The sequence below is a fragment of the Herpailurus yagouaroundi genome, unplaced genomic scaffold (genome assembly GCF_014898765.1).
Source record: "Herpailurus yagouaroundi ecotype Mexico unplaced genomic scaffold, PumYag 141, whole genome shotgun sequence".
Lineage (NCBI taxonomy): Eukaryota > Metazoa > Chordata > Mammalia > Carnivora > Felidae > Herpailurus > Herpailurus yagouaroundi.
This window is the reverse complement of record NW_024412396.1, coordinates 47777253-47794054: the sequence shown is the minus strand read 5'-3', so window position 1 is coordinate 47794054 and position 16802 is coordinate 47777253. Positions and strand designations below refer to the sequence as shown.

The 16802-nt window shown below is 37.5% G+C and overlaps 1 protein-coding gene across 11 annotated transcripts in view; it reads left to right on the top strand.

Annotated features, from left to right (window-relative positions):
- The window catches only part of NUMB (NUMB endocytic adaptor protein), a 203615-nt gene that overhangs the window by 120166 nt on the left and 66647 nt on the right, over positions 1 to 16802 (top strand). For 10 of the 11 annotated variants that reach the window (XM_040477622.1, XM_040477620.1, XM_040477619.1 and 7 more), the window contains one exon: positions 8018 to 8158. In XM_040477622.1, coding sequence (XP_040333556.1) covers positions 8033 to 8158 — 126 coding nt within the window. In that variant the 5' untranslated portion in view covers positions 8018 to 8032. Of the gene's footprint in view, positions 1 to 5315; positions 5539 to 8017; positions 8159 to 16802 lie in introns of those variants that run through there. The other variant, XM_040477624.1, reaches the window with a different exon arrangement.

Below are 16802 nucleotides of genomic sequence, written 5' to 3'. Positions count from 1 at the left end.
CAGAGAGAGGGAGACACAGAATCCGAAGCAGGCTCCAGGCTCTGAGCTGTCAGCACAGAGCCTGACGCAGGGCTGGAACTCACAAGCTGTGAGATCATGACCTGAGCCAAAGTTGGACACCCAACTGACTGAGCCACCCAGATGCCCCATAGAATTGGTATGATTTCTTAAATGTTTGGTAGAATTCATCAGTGAATCCATAGCCCAGGAGTTATCTTTGTGGAAAGATTTTTAACTATAAATCAAATTTCATTAATAGGTTAGGTATAGGACTGTTTATGTTATCTATTTCATCTTAAGTGAGCTGTGGTAGTTTGGCACTTGCAAGGTATTTTTCCATGTTATCAATGAATTTGTTAGCCTAAACTTGTTCATAATATTCCCTTATTATTCTTTTCTATAGTGATGACATTCTTTCATTCTTGATATTGATCATTTGTATCTTTTTACCCCCTGATCAGTGTGGCTACAGGTTTATCAGTTTTGTTGATCTTCTCAAAGAATAATCTTTTGCTTTCCCTTTTTCTGTTTTTATTTTCCTACTTTTTACTGCTTTCTGTTCTGATCTCTGCTCTTTCCTTTTTTTCTGCTTACTTTGCACTTCTTTGTCCCTTTAGTTTCTATAGGTGGAAGCTTAGGACATGGTTAAGTAAGACCTTTCTTTTAAAAACAAAAAGTACAGACATTTTGGGGCACCTGGGGAGCTCAGTCAGTTAAGCGTCCACATTTGGCTCAGGTCATGATCTCATGGTTTATGAGTTCAAGTGCAGAACCTGATAGTGCAGAGCCTGCTTGGAATTCACTCTCTCTCCCTCTCTCTCTGTCCTTCCCCTCCCTCCCTCCCTCTCTCTCAAAATAAATAAGCTTATAAAAATAGATATTTAGTGCAGGGTTTCTCAATAGTGGCACTATTGACATATTAAGCTAGATGATTCTTTGTTGTGGGGCTGTCCTATAGGATGTTTAGCAGTGTCCCTGGCCAATACCCACTAGATGCCAATAACACCTCCCTGGGAACAACCAAAAATATTTCCAGATATTCCCAAATGTGTCCAGATATGCAGTGAATGTCCCTGGTTGAAAAGCACTAGTTTAGTGCTATCTTGCTAAGTATTGCTTTTGCAGCATCCTGTAAATTTTTATAGATTGTGTTTTCATTTAGTCCAAAATACTTTCTGAATTCCCTTTTGATTTGTACTTTGACCCATGGGCTATTTTGAAATGTAGTTTACAAATATTTGGTGATTTAATTCCATTGTTGTTAGACATCATACTTTGTATGATTCCTTTTAAATTTGAGAGTTGTTTTATGGCCCAGAATATGGTCTGTGTTGCTAAATGTTCCACATGCACTTCAGAAGAATGTATAATCTGTTATCATTGGATAGAAGAATTATATAAATGTCAATCAGATCATGTTGGTTGATACTGTTGTTCAAGTTTTGCTGTTTATATACTTGCTGATTCTGCCTACTTATTCTATTGGTTATTGAGAAGGGAATGTACAGCCACTCCAGCTTTATTTTGACTACTATTAATGTGGTGTATTGTTTTTTGTCTTTTTACTTTTAACCTATTTGTGTCTTTATGTTTAAAATAGGTTTACTGTAGGGGCGCCTGGGTGGCTCAGTTGGTTAAGCGTCCCACTTTGGCTCAGGTCATGATCTCGCAGTTTATGGGTTCCAGCCCTGCATTGGGCTCTGTGCTGACAGTTCGGAGCCTGCTTCAGATTCTGTGTCTCCCTCTCTCTCTGCCCCTCCCCTGCTCATGCTCTGTCTCTCTGTCTCTCAAAAATAAACATTAAAAAAATTTTTTTAATGAAAAAAAGTAGGTTTACTGGAGACAGCATATAATTGGATCTTGCTATTTTATCCATTAATGAAGAGCTAGTTGGTCTGTTTGACTACTGGATAGCTAGTGTCACTGTTTACGGTGCTGTCTTCTCTAACTCGTCTATTCCTGTTCTCACCTGGAATATTTTGAGATGGGGACCCACATGGTGGACAGAATGGAGAGTTATTGCATCTTCCTCTTTGGACCAGGCAGTTGCCCACAAAGGGAGGGCAACCCTCTGAGAACCATGTAGGGAGCCAACGGGTATGCCTGGGAGAGATGGGACTTTGGAATCTGACTTGTATTGTTACTGGCCAATCAAAACCTTCACTGGCCTTAGTACTTTGTTAAACTGGGTATTAACCTATTAGTTATTGAGTTGTGGAAGGTGAATTGATGGATAGGAGAGAAATCTAGCACAGTGGCTATTTACTGTCTAGAATGTAAGCATAGCAAAAATGTAATCACTGGTATGGCTGTACGTATTACTACATACTGGCCAATTATGTAGTGCGTGCACTTCTTACCATGTTTCAGTAAGCTGAGTTTAATTCTGTTTACTGCATCCTACCTTCTATTAGGGAAAAAGAGGAAAATGAAGAGACATTCACAGGAAAAATTACACCTATAGTGACTGTCTATCATTGCCCTGACCTCTCCCCCAAGAGAAGCCTTTACACATCCCTACGTGGAAGCCCTATCAGCATCCCCCTCAAATTCAACAATTCATTTTGCTGAAGCCTAACTAAAACTTAGGAGTCATATTTGGATTTATTTCTCTTCCTTAACATCCATAATCTGTCACCAATTCCTGCCATTGACTTTCCCCATCAAAAGAATCCTGTTGATTCAGCAAAGCTGAGGTTATTAAACTTACTGCAACAAGGGCAAGCACCACTTTGACAGAGTCTTGGTAGTTAGGGGAAGTCAGGAAAGAGTATTTCTAGGGATTTGAGATTTGTACTCATGTGGTTTAAGGCACGTCCTTCAAGATGGGGAACTGTTTGGGATGGGCAGGGTTTTGACGTGATATTTAGAATTAGTGGACATAATAAGAAAAGGGTCTTGAAGCAATTTGTTATCCTGTCAGGAGACCTGTTTGCTCTAATGCACACACTGTTTGCCCAGATAAGTTAGTTTGCAAGAATTTCTTGGAGCAAATAGTGAAGCTAATTACTGGTTTAGTCTTATCACCCTGGGCAAAAGAAAATTTCCTGCAGCAGATATATCATGTTGACTCAATTCTCTTTGCTACTCTTACTTTTAAACTTTTCATTTCCCTTTTTCTAGCTACACCACTACCACTGGCCTAGTTCAAGCTGTTTTCATAAATTGCCTAGACTATTTAAAACTCCTTCTAACTCATTTATAGTCTTTTGCCCTCAGATTTGTTTTCCATACTACCACCAGAATAATCTAACTATGTTGCAATTCTGACCATGTCATTGACGTGTGTAAAACCTTTTAGTGGCTTCTGGTTGTCCATAGGATGAAATCAGTACCTGATCTTTGTCTGCACTCTTCTTGAATTGCTGCCTAGCATTTGATTTCCTGCATCTATTTGTTTGTTGATGCTGTGGCCTCTACCTGGAATATCTTTTCCCTCCTATTGTGTGTGGCTAATTTTTGTTCTTCCTTTAAAAGTTAACTCGGGCAATATCTTCTATAGGAAATGTTTCCTGAACCTTGATTGTGCTTCCAGAGCATACTTTGCATAGTGCTATTATTACATTAACCTTTCATGAGGGGAGAGAGCCACCTAAAGGCAAATTGTCTTATTAATTTCTGTATCCACTAGCATCTGCAACAGGGCCCAGCACATAGTAAGTTCTCAGTTTTTACTAACCCAAACAAATTGGGTCAGAAAGAAGGGGAGGACTTAAGGGGAGGTAAGAGGTGATGATTTAACTTTAAATTGATGTATTTGAGGCAACACCAATGCACCTAAATAGAGGAATTTGAATACAAGAGTAAGATTATTATTATTGGGAAATCATCACAGTTGGAGTGATGGTTTAAGTTGATTATTTCACCAAGAGTGATAGTATAAACAAGGAAGTACAAATTGAGGACCAATATTTGGGGAATTACCCTCAGTGGGTGGGGAAAAGTAGAGGAAGCCCTCAGAGTATCTGCAGCAACAGAGGTGAAGAAGATAAACCAGAGGTGTAGGGTATTGGAGTGGGGAGAGACAACAAGGAAAGAAGTGTACAAAGGAGAGCTGGAATCATGGTGTCAAATTTTGCAGAGCAGTTAAGAATGAGAACTGTGAAGAGATTTTCTACATTTGGCAATTATGTCTAGCTAGTACAATGGGGATGACTTTTTTTTTTAATTTAGTTTGTGGTACAAAGTAAGATTTTTTTTTTTAATTTTTTTTTAACGTTTATTTATTTTTGAGACAGAGAGAGACAGAGCATGAACGGGGGAGGGTCAGAGAGAGGGAGACACAGAATCTGAAACAGGCTCCAGGCTCTGAGCTGTCAGCACAGAGCCCGACGCGGGGCTCGAACTCACAGACCATGAGATCATGACCTGAGCCGAACTCGGCCGCTTAACCAACTGAGCCACCCAGGCGCCCCCAAAGTAAGATTTTTTGTTCTCATTTTTATACTAACAAAAATATATACTTTACCTGTGTTCAACCAGGACTTTCTCGAGGGGTATGATTTTCTTTATTTGGTAGTAAAGTTTAACTTTATGGAGGGCCTATAGTAAATGTTACTTTATTTTAACAGGTTTTGTATTTTTTCTTGTTGTCTCTTTTGTCTTTGTAAGCAAAATCATTATATATAGATTACTTGAAAACAGAACGTTTGGTCTCTCCCTTGGTTATTTACAAACCATTGGTAGTTACTCATTAAGTAACAAGCAAGATATTATATTTTCATTTTGCCAAGTTCATTTTAGAACTGTTATGATTATATCACTCATTTTCAAAAAATTTTCAGCCATGAAACCCTTTCCTTAAACATATATGGAATCCCAATATGTGAATCAGATAAAGTGGAGTTTGTTTGAAGCTGTGACAGGGACCTGATGTCCCTCCTGAATTGAGTGTAGTCTTCTAACTTTGTTCTCTTCATTTCCACAACCAACCAGTGGCACCTGGGTCTCCTCCCTGGAAATCCTAGGGCTACTTAAAGCATAATTTGAAAATCACTGATAAGTAATACTCTCTGTAGAAATGCTGATAATGATTTTAGTACTGAAAGTCACAAGATTTTTTTTTTTTTTTAATTTTTGAGAGATACAGTATGCACAGGGGAGGGACAGGGAGCGGGGGCGGGCCCGCGGCCGGCGGGCGGGGAGAGAATCCCAAGCAGGCTCCACACTGTCAACACAGAGCCCTAAGCAGGGCTCAAACTCATGAACCATGAGGTCATAACCTGAGCTGAAACTAAGAGTCGGACGCTTAACCAACTGAGCCACTCGGGCCCCAGTCACAAGATATTTAGATTCCAAATCTTGACACTTCTATTCTGTTCTCTTATTGGTCAGCAGAATGTACAACAATAAGTAACTGCCCAAAGATGAAATAAACCTATACTAGAGTTATTTAGACAGAGACCGTATGTCTTCCTTTAAGGGAAGTTGTCAAGGTGGTTCTTTTGTCAGTGGGAGGCTGGCCTACCATTATCTCTGCAGTCTCTTCCAACACCGGTGATTCTCTCTGCTCCTATATGTCTACATTTATCCTACCTGGTAAATATTATCTAATATGATGGGGGTCTATTTTATCTTTTATTTCTTCAAATTTATAGTGTGCCGTGTATATGAGAGATCCTGTGTTAAGATGCAGGGGTAGTATTTAAATAAATAAGATACAGTTTACTATTAAGGAAATAGAAAATTGCTGTTAGGTTTGATGAGTGCAGTAAAAGAAGTAATCCAAGGATATTAATGGGAATCATATGAAATGGAAGGACCTAACCCCATCCAGCTAGGGGCTTGTCAAGAAGACAATGCTACTAGCTTCCCTGAAGACTCCCAAGTTGACTCTCCAAAGATGAGTAGACTTTAATCAGAGGCAAATGGGGAAAGGTCTTGCTAGGCAGATGGAGGAACACACAAATAGGCTCTGAAAGAGGGCATGCCTTGTTCGGAGAGTTGTAAGTAGTTTAGTGTGGCTGGAGCTTAGCATGTCAATGGGGATTGGTGAGTGAAGCCAGATGAAAAAGGACTGTGTTTTGCCAAGTTTAGGAATTTGGACTTTATCTGGAAAGTATTGTGAAGCAAGTGAAGGATTTTAAGCTGAGTAATTGCATGGTCAGATTTGTGTTTTGTAAAGCACTCTGGCAGTAATCAAGAGAACAGATTAGAATGGACCTTTCTTGGAAGCAAAGCAACCATTAAGTAATAGACTTTGGCAATAATTTACACAAAAATGTCTGAGGATAGAACTGATGTGGTGGGTGGGGGAATGAATTCAAGATATACTAAGGAGGCAAAAGCAGCAGAATTGTTGGTCAGAGAAAGAGTGAATGAGGAGATGACTTTCAGGTGTCTGACCAGGACAACTGAGTGTAGGTTACCCCCCTACGCCTCTTTTTTTGCTAAGAGAAAGAAATTAAGAAGAAAGGAAGCTCTTGGGCTTTTTACCTCAAGATTCTCAGAGTGCCAACTTGAGCAAGGATATAGGTCTCTTTTTATTTTCTTATATTTATATTTGTGTATATGTTTTAAAGTATGATATGAGGAAGTAATAACAGGATGTATTGTCAGGAAAGGTTGTGGAATTTTGGGGAGGAATGAGGGGAGCCTATTAGATTAAGGTAGACTCTTATTTAAAGTAGTTTAGGAATGAGTCATCTACTTAAAGGCAAAAGAGTGGACTACCTTTTGTCCAGTCGTGTGATTATTTAGTATCTACTTCATATACTCTACAAATCAATTGTGATTTGAGAAAAAATAAATTCATTTTTAGAAAACCCAGGGGTTTTTACATTGCCATTTGTCAGAATTTTTACCTTTTAAGAAGATGTGTGGTAAGATTGGCTTGTCTGTGCAAATTAGCTAATTTAGTAATAGTTCTGGTGTGGCATTATGCATTTTAAAATACAAAATTATTTTCCTCAGAATGCTAACTTTGATTTTTGAAGCTTTTCATTGGTGTCATGTGGGAACTAATGTTCAATTCCTTGCTCTTTAACACTCTGACAGAGATGTTTCCTTTTATACCTTTGTCACATCATTTTCAAAAGTTAAGATCTCCTTGAGGCTGGTTGAGGTGGTTAAATCCCTTCAAGGAAAGAATGAACAATGCTATGCTCCTTAACAGAAAACTGGAGATACTGGTTTCAGATTTTGAGACCTGCTCTGTAAAGGGACACTTATTCATTACATTTATTCATAGGTTCTTGAATGTCCTGTTGTTTTTTATCAGTTAGGTCTTCCTTCCCTGTAGTTTTGTGATTTCTACTGAAGGCATTAGAGAGGTACCTCTTCTAGTAACAAAACCAAAAATGACTATAGTTTAATCCCTTTTAATTTACAGAGTTAATGATGAGACTTGGACCTTTATAATGGAAAGCTATTAGTTTACTTTCATTCTGTAATAATTATAGATATGAAAGTACATTCTGATGTTATACTACTTGCAAGAATTTTTTTTCTTTAGAATAATTTAATCCTAGTAGAACTTCTTTAAGTATGTTTAAAGGAAACTTTATTTTCTTCCTTTTTATAAAACATCTTTATGAAAAGGTGGTTACAGTCCATGCTTTGTTTAATGTTTTCTAATAGTAAGTCAAAAAGGTCCTAAATTTTAGTGTTTAGAAATGGTTTTTTTCCTAATAACTATGAAAGTTTTCAAAATGTTTTCAGAAATCGTTAGCAGTCTATAATTTGACCTACATGTACAGATTTCCTTATTCAGGAATTAGAAAGGATTTGAGGGGTAGATCAATAGGAATATTCATTGGATTATTACAATTAAAATGCTTGAAACTTCTTAGAATAACATCTCTTCAAATCATAGAAGTTATTTGAATTAGTATTTTAGTTGTTTTTTTGAAAAATGAAATGATTTGTTTGAGCTTAGAGTTACCAAACCAAATGTTTGGTTACCAAAACCAAAATGTTTAATTTGGAACATTAGTTTTTTATCAGCATAGTAATCCAAAGTTTAAATATATGAGAAGATAATAACTTCTTTTTCCTATTTCTTTTACTCTGTCTGCAGGTTGTAAAAATTAAAATGAATAAACTACGGCAAAGTTTTAGGAGAAAGAAAGATGTTTATGTTCCAGAGGCCAGTCGCCCACATCAGTGGCAGACAGATGAGGAAGGGGTTCGTACTGGAAAATGTAGCTTCCCAGTTAAGGTAAGAGCTCGTGCTTCTGTAATTCTAGATGTGGAAAATAATTGATAGTCTATTGTGTGTGAAATCCTATTAATTAGGACAATTAAAAGAGAACCCTCTAAAAATGAATCTCTTCATCTTCTGCTTCAAGGTAGAATTAATAAGGAAAACAATTATAATTAGTGATTTTTTTCTCTTTATATTTAAATTTTTTTTTCAACGTTTATTTATTTTTTGGGGGACAGAGAGAGACAGAGCATGAACGGGGGAGGGGCAGAGAGAGAGGGAGACACAGAATCAGAAACAGGGTCCAGGCTCTGAGCCATCAGCCCAGAGCCTGACGCGGGGCTCAAACTCACCGACCGCGAGATCGTGACCTGGCTGAAGTCGGACGCTTAACCGACTGCGCCACCCAGGCGCCCCTCTCTTTATATTTAAATAGGAATTTCTGATATATACTCTAGAATCACTACAAATAAGATCATTTCTGATGAAAAACGAATCCTGAAATATCTAAAAATCCCAAATTATTATTATTATTACTATTATTATTATTTTTAATAATTTTGAATGGATAGCTTTCCTTGTTTTGTTTTGTTTTGTTTATTTTTGAGAGAGAGTGAGTGAGCACAAGCAGGGGAGAGACAGAGAGAGGGTGACAGAGGATCTGAAAAAGAGAGCCTGATGTGGGACTTGAACTCACAAACCTAGAGATCACACCCTGAGCAAAAAGTCGGACACTTAACAAACTGAGCCACCCAGGTGCTCCCAAGTCCCAAATTATTACAAATGAAATTATTTTGAGTGGTAAATGTTTACTAAGTGGTGGAGCAGAGGGAATAGGGAGTCTGTTTTCTTAAATACAGGCCTGGTGTGTTCTAGAAAATCTTAAAAGAGTTAAATCAAAAGGAATTTTCTCTTTAATCTTATAACTGTTAATCTTACAGAGGTCATTTAAACTAATGCCTTCACCTGTAAGATCAGAAAATGGAAGCTCAAAGAAGTAATAACATAATGAAGATCTAGAGAAGGGGGTGCCATATAGGTGTTTTTTCTTACTATTACTTGACACTCCGAAGAAGGGTCACATTTAAGGTCATGAAAGAAGTGTACATGTTATACTCTTTAGTGAAAAGAAGTAATTTATAATTATATAAGCATGCTATGAGGTGTATTAAGTGTGGATGTAAAAAAATAGAAGGAACTAGACCAAAATGTTAATATCTTCCAGAAAAAAATTTAGTCTAATATAAAATGTTAACATATTTCTCTGTTTTCTACATATTCTTATGTATACACAGTCTTATTGTGATTTTCTACCATTGATTGAAACATAGCTTGAAGCTTCAGAAAGGAAAAAAATCTATATGACAGAAAAGTGATTTATAGAATATACGTTTTAAATAAATACATGAAAAATATACAAATTTTTCCACAGTCTGTCAATTACTAAGCATTTTCTGGGGTGCCTGGGTGGCTCAAGTTGATTAAGTGTCTTGACTCTTGATTTTAGCTCAGGTATTGATCCCAGGGTCATAGGTTTCCAGACTTAGTAAGGATCCTGCTTTCTCTCTCTTCTCTGTCTCTCTCTGTCTGTCTCTCTCTCTCTCTGTCTTTCTCTTTCTCTCCCCCGCCTTCTGTCCCTCTACGCTGCTTGTGCACACAGTCTCTCAAAGAAAAAAAAAGAAATCCTAATCACTTAGCTTTGCTACTTATTCGCTGAAATGAGTTCTTTTATAGGGATAATAAACTTAAATATTTTATTTTAAAAATTTTGGCATGATATTAAGATATGAAAAAAACCCTCTCATACAAAAACTAACACTCTTCACTTCCCCCAACCTCACCCCCCAAAATAGGCTCATTTTGATTATACGAGTAGTGTGGAAATGGGTACTCTTACACATTGTTGATTGCTTGGAATATAAATTATAACCTATTAGGAGAGCAATTTGGAAATATCAGTTAAAATTTTAAATGCACTTTTCATTTGACCAGACATTTTACATTTAAGAATTACATTTAAGGGGCACCTAGCTGGCTCAATTGGAAGAACATGCAACTCTTGATCTTGGGGTAATGAGTTTGAGCCCCAAGTTGGGTATGGAAATTACTAAAAAAAAATAAACTTAAAAAAAAGAATTACATTTAAGTACATTCACAGATATACTGGCAAAAGTGGTCATCTTAGCATCGTTTGATAGCAAAATTCTGGAAACAAGTTAAATGCCCATCATTCTGGGATTAGATAAAGACGTTAGGAACCCATTAAGTGGAATTCTTTGCCACTATTAAAAAACAAGAGGGGCGCCTGGGTGACTCAGTCCGTTAAGCGTCTGTGCTGACAGCTCAGAGACCGGAGCCTGCTTTGGATTCTGTGTCTCCCTCTCTCTCTGTCCCTCCCCTGGTCATGCTCTGTCTCTCTCTCTCAATAATAAATAAACGTTACAAAAAAAAAAAAAAAAAAAAGAATAAGGTAGGTCTGTATGCATTTAATAAAATTTTTTGAATACCTACTGTGCACCAGACATAAGCTAAGTGGTAAATAAAAAGACAGTTCTTGCTCTTGTAGAGTTGATAGTGTCCTTGTAGGAAGACAGACTTTAATTAGATATTTGCATTAATATGATTACAAACTGAGATAAGTGCTTTTTAAAAAGGGAAGGCTATGGTGTAAGAAGTTATATGAGATGAACCTGGAAAGAAATAGGGTGGGGCCCTTGTAGGCCATGTTAAGGATTTTGGACTTTAAGAGTTACTGGAAGCCACTAAATGGTGTGGGGTTTTTTCATCTTTTGTTCATTTTATTGTGGTAAAATATGTAACATAAAATTCACCATTTTAACCATTTCTGTGTGCATAGTACACTAATATTAGTAACATTCATATTGTTATGCAGTCATCAGCACCACCCATCTCCAGAACTTTTTCCTCTTCCCAAACTGGGACTGTGGGTGTGGTGTGGTTTGGAGGTAGTCCATAGTAGGTGCAAAGAGTCTGGTGAAAGATTATTACAATAATCCAGAGGAGAGATCATGTTTAGTCTGGACTAAGATGGTAACTGTGGAGACGAAAAGAAATGAAGTAAATTGAGAGATAATTAAGAGATAAAGGCAATAGGAATTGGAAATGGACTGAACCTAGGGAATGAAAAAGAATGGTGTTAAGGCTGATACCTGGTTTCTTGTCCCAGACTGATAGAGGTGATGATCATTGACTGACAGAGGAAACACTGAAAGAATATTCTCTGACATGCTCATACAGAAAGATGACTTTAGTGTATTATTAAGTGATAAAGGCAGGGCACGAACAGTATACATAGTATGATTCTGTTTATAGTTAAAAAGAAAAAATCTGGGGTGCCTGGGTGGCTCAGTCTGTTAAGTGTCTGACTTCAGCTTAGGTAGTGATCTCATGGTTTGTGAGTTCGAGCCCCACGTCAGGCTCTGTGCAAACAGCTCGGAGCCTGGAGCCTGCTTCAGATTCTGTTTCTCTCTCTCTCTCTCTCTCTCTCTCTCTCTCTCTCTCTGCCACTCCCCCACTTGTGCTCTGTCTCTCAAAAATAATAAATAAATGTTAAAATTTTTTTAAAGAAAAAAATCTATATATCTGCTTATATATATAAGAAAAACCTGTTAAGAAGACACAAATAAATATGAATTACAGAATGGTGTGAAGGTTTGGGGATCTTTTTACTTTTCACTATGTATCCTTTGGAACTAGTGACATTTCTTGTCATGAACATGTTATATTTGTAATAAATAAACATATATATATTTTTAAAAACCTCATTCACAGGGTTCTGAGAGGCTGGTATATAGTACTGAAATAACTGAAGTAAAATTAATCGAAGCACTTCCAATTGGCTATGAAATATACAACTTTTAAGTATTTTGTGTGTGATAAATAAGGTTCACTATCATTCAGTGGTACTGTCATTTGTCATAAGAAACAGCTGATTAGATGTGCTTTAGAGATAAACATTTAAGATGTAAGATTTACATCTTATGCAGGCAGGACACCTTACTTAGGACGTTTTTTGTATGATCTTCTCCAAATGGTGTTTTGAAATCCTTTCGACAAAACATTCATCCCCTCTTCTACGTTGTGGCTCCCCACCCCTTATCTGCTTTCCCTTCCCACCCCATGCACTTAAGTACAAATGCCATATGGTTGGATAGGAGAATCAGAACCTGAATTATTTTCTATAGCCTAAAAATGAATTTCCTCAAATATAGCTGGACAAATGATGTCTTATCTGGCCTTGCCTTGGGGACTACTGAATTCTGAACTACTGATGAGTTGGTATAAAAAGTTTCCCGTGGGGGCGCCTGGGTGGCGCAGTCGGTTAAGCGTCCGACTTCAGCCAGGTCACAATCTCGCGGTCCGTGAGTTCGAGCCCCGCGTCGGGCTCTGGGCTGATGGCTCAGAGCCTGGACCCTGTTTCTGATTCTGTGTCTCCCTCTCTCTCTGCCCCTCCCCCGTTCATGCTCTGTCTCTCTCTGTCCCAAAAAAATAAATAAACGTTAAAAAAAAAAATTAAAAAAAAAAAAAGTTTCCCGTGTAGACAGCTAGTAAGGTGGTGAGCATGCTCACTGAGGAAGAACACGTTTGAGGGTAGGGAAGATGAATTCCTTTTGAGGTGTCTAGGAAAGACGGACATGAAGATACCTACTTAACCACAAACACCATGAGTTTTCATTTTGAGATTACAAACAAATTCTAGTAAGTAGGCAAATTTGCAAATAAGGAATCCTTGAATAATGAGAGTTGACTATATATAAATTATCATTGAAGTCATGAGTAAGTAAGATTGCCTAGAAGAAGTGAGAGGAGAGGGGGGCCTAGGACAAACATAGAAGGGACAGGCAGTGAAATGGGTTATCTTCAAAGGAGAATAAGAATGAGTAGCCAGAGAGGTATAAGGGAAACCTGAAGAGTGTGATCTCAGAAGCCAAGTTTCAAGGAAGGAGAAAGTGGTCAAGTGCTATCAAGGAGAAAATGAAACTTCATTAATTTAAAAATTTGAAAGTCCTGGTGATTCTAATGATAGCACTTACAGTGGAGTCATAAGGATGGAGTCTAGATTAAGGAGTGAATGGATGCAAAATAAGAAAGAAGATGACAAATCTAGAGATTACTAATTCGAGAAGTTCGTCAGACAAGGTTGTGTGAAGATGGGGAGGGGAGAAAGGGAAGTATTACAAAGCCCACAAGGAAACTTTTAGTGGTGATGGCTGATTATTATATTGATTGTGATCACGGTTTCTCAGGTATATGCAAGAACTCAGCATATTGTAACTTTAAATATATATAGTTCATTATATGTCAGTTATACCTCAATAAGGTAGTTAAAAAATTTTTAATGAAAAAGTTTGTCTTCAAAGGAGAGCAGAAAGGCAGAGTAGCAAAGGGAGTGTGAGGTTGAAAAGCTGTGTGTTATTGTTGTTTTTACCAGGTTTACTAGATATAATTTACATACCATAAAGTTTACTCAGTTAAAGTCTATAAATCACTGGTAGTTTGATTTTATGTTGAATTTTGTTTTTAAGGTAGGAGAGACTTGAGCATAACTAAAGGGCCTTTAAGAAGCATGTAGAAAGTGGATTTGTTTTAGATGGAGGAAGGATGCTGCTTCTATTTTAATAGTAGCAAAGGTAACAAACGGAGTGTAAACGCCTTACATTTATGGTGTTGGTGGCTTAAATTTGGAGTTTAAAGGCATATTTTCTCAAGGAAATAGGAAGTGAAGACATCTGTAGAAGAGTGAGGAGAGTTGTGGAATTAGATTTGAAGACATTAGAATAGCTACTCCAGAGAATGGGAGATACAGAATATGCAATTACTGGAAATAGAAATGTGATTACTAGACTGTAATCAAGTGAAACTGCAACTAGTTTGATCTCTGCCAAGTATGTTAAAGTATACTGGTGCCTGTATAAGTACAATTTAGTATTACAATTTAATTAGTAATTAATTAAAGTAGGTTTCAAACCTTGTCTTGCAATTCTGCTAGTGTAACAGAGATCATCTTTTTTTTTAAGTGTTTATTTTGAGAGAGAGAGAGAGAGGGAGAAAGAGAATCCCAAGCGGTTCCATGCTTAGTGCAGAGCCTGATGTGGGGCTCAATCTTGTGAACCGTGAGATTATGACCTGAGCACATATCAAGAGTCAGACACTTAACTGACTGAGCCACCCAGGTGCCTCAATAATTTTTTTAATGGAGGAGGAATTTTAATGTTACAAGTGAAGTATTACCTATAAAAACTTAATGTAGTGGTTCTCAAAGTGAGGTCCCCAAAATCTTTTCGTGAGATGCTGAAGTACCTTCTTTTACAACTATATATCTGTGTGTGAAAATATGTATCAAAACGACATATTCCAATAGATTGAATCTAGATGCAAATTTGAGAATCTAGTTTTCTATTAAGCCAGATATTAGCCAAATTTGAGAATCTAGTTTTCTATTAAGCCAGATATTAGGGAGATTTGCAGAAATGTGAAACAGTGCCACCCTTCTCACAAAATTGTTTCATTTTGATATAGTTATTTTCCATTAAATGCCATTTACATTAACATATAAATACATTTATTATTATTTTTCAATGAATTACATATTTTTAAAAGTTCTTAGTTTTAATTTCTAATATAGTAAAATTATCAATAGATATAACTGACACAAAAATGCTTTGGGGTCCTCAGTGTAATTGGGTCCTGTGACCAAAAATTTTGAGAACCGTTGATTAAAACAGTATGCTTCAGGGGCGCCTGGGTGGCTTAGTCGGTTACGCGGCCGACTTTGGCTCAGGTCATGATCTCGCAGTCCGTGAGTTCGAGCCCCACGTCGGGCTCTGTGCTGACAGCTCAGAGCCTGGAGCCTGTTTCAGATTCTGTGTCTCCCTCTCTCTGACCCTCCCTTGTTCATGTTCTGTCTCTCCCTGTCTCAAAAATAAATAAAATGTTAAAAAAAAACACAAACAAAAAAAACCAGTATGCTTCATCAGTTAAAGTAATATACTAAGTTTACTTGTAATTGCGTACTAACATTATATTTTAAAATGCTAGTGTTATTTTCGGTTAAAATCGGTTGCTGGAATCTAAGCCAGTTCATCAGTCCTTTGATTTGTAATTAAAATCTTAATTCTCTAGTTATGTAGAATACATACAGAATGCTAAAATGGACCTTCTGTTGGATAGATTCTGGATTTCATATTATCTTCAAATTTGGGAGATTTGAGGGGCTGGATACAGGATTTATGCTTATTCGTATTGTTTGTAAACTGATCTAATTCAATTCACTGCTAAATGAGATGGAAGGACTTCATTCCATTGGTTTAAAGTTATAATCCTGAACCAGGAAGTGGGCTGGTATGTACAAATCGGATAGACCAAATGGAGAATTGAGCACATGAATGGCTGGAATTGGATGTGTTTACCTCCTGGACCAACATTTTGCTATATTAAGTGATCTGCCAAGTAGTTCTGGGCCCCATTCCTTTCTAAGATAAGAATTGCCATTGTGCTAGAAGTTTTAAGAGGTAGTATTTTAATAATAGGGTTTTTTGTGTTGTCCATTAGAACATGGTGAGGGGGATCATCTCCCCACCCCCTGCCCTAGCAGTACCAAGCAGCTCTTAGACACCAGCGTAGTGTTTGAGAATTCATCAGATTCCAGTTTCATGCTTCAGTCCTATAAGACTTTCCTCTCACCCCCTACTTCAGATGCCAGTCACAAGCCCCAGGCTGTTAACCTGTGTTTTTGAGTAACCAGTTACAGATTGGAGATCCAATGATCTCCTTAGAGATTGGCTAGAGCTTCCCACAGAACTCAAGGGGACACTTACATTTAATAGTTGATGAAAGGACATGATAAAGGGTATGAATCAACAGTGAGATATATAGGAGATATATAGGGTGAGGTTTTGAACAAAGTAGCTTCTGGCCTCATGGAGCTTGGGGACTGGCTTGGTGGCATGTGAAAATGTTCTGGTTACCCAAGTATGGAAGCACTCCAAAAATAAAAGCCAAAAAACTGTCCTTTTGGGTTTTTATGAGGTATCATTACATAGTCATAATTGACTAAGTCATTGGCTGATTCAGTTTCTAGCCCCTCTCCCCTCTCCAGGGGTTGGGAGGTGAGACTGACAGATCCAACCCTTTATTCACATGGTTGGTCCTCCTGGCAACCAGCTGCCATCCTTAGGTGTTTTCCGAGAAAGTTGCCTCCTTTATGGAACAAAAGACACCTTTATCACTCTCAATACTCAGGAAATTCCAAAGATTTGGGGAGCTGTGAGTTAGGAACTGTGGATGAAGACCAAATATATATGAGAAATATATTGTGGTTATCTGAATGACCAAATCTGTGTTTCTTATAAATCACAGTATCCCACAGGCTTTTTTTATTTTGCGTGTAAGCATATAGCCATGGTACAGAAAGTAGGGCTCTTGCTATTTCAGTATTTCTGATCCAGTGGCTTACCTACCATGTAACGTGTATTTTGATGTACAATGTTAATACTAAATTAGAAGTTACTAAATATACTTTTGTGCACGAATGCACAAAAAAAAAATAAAATGGGAAAATAATCACAGATACCAATGGCATTTTTAAAATCAAGATTCTATAGGGGTGCCTGGGTGACCCGGTCAGTTGAGCATCTAA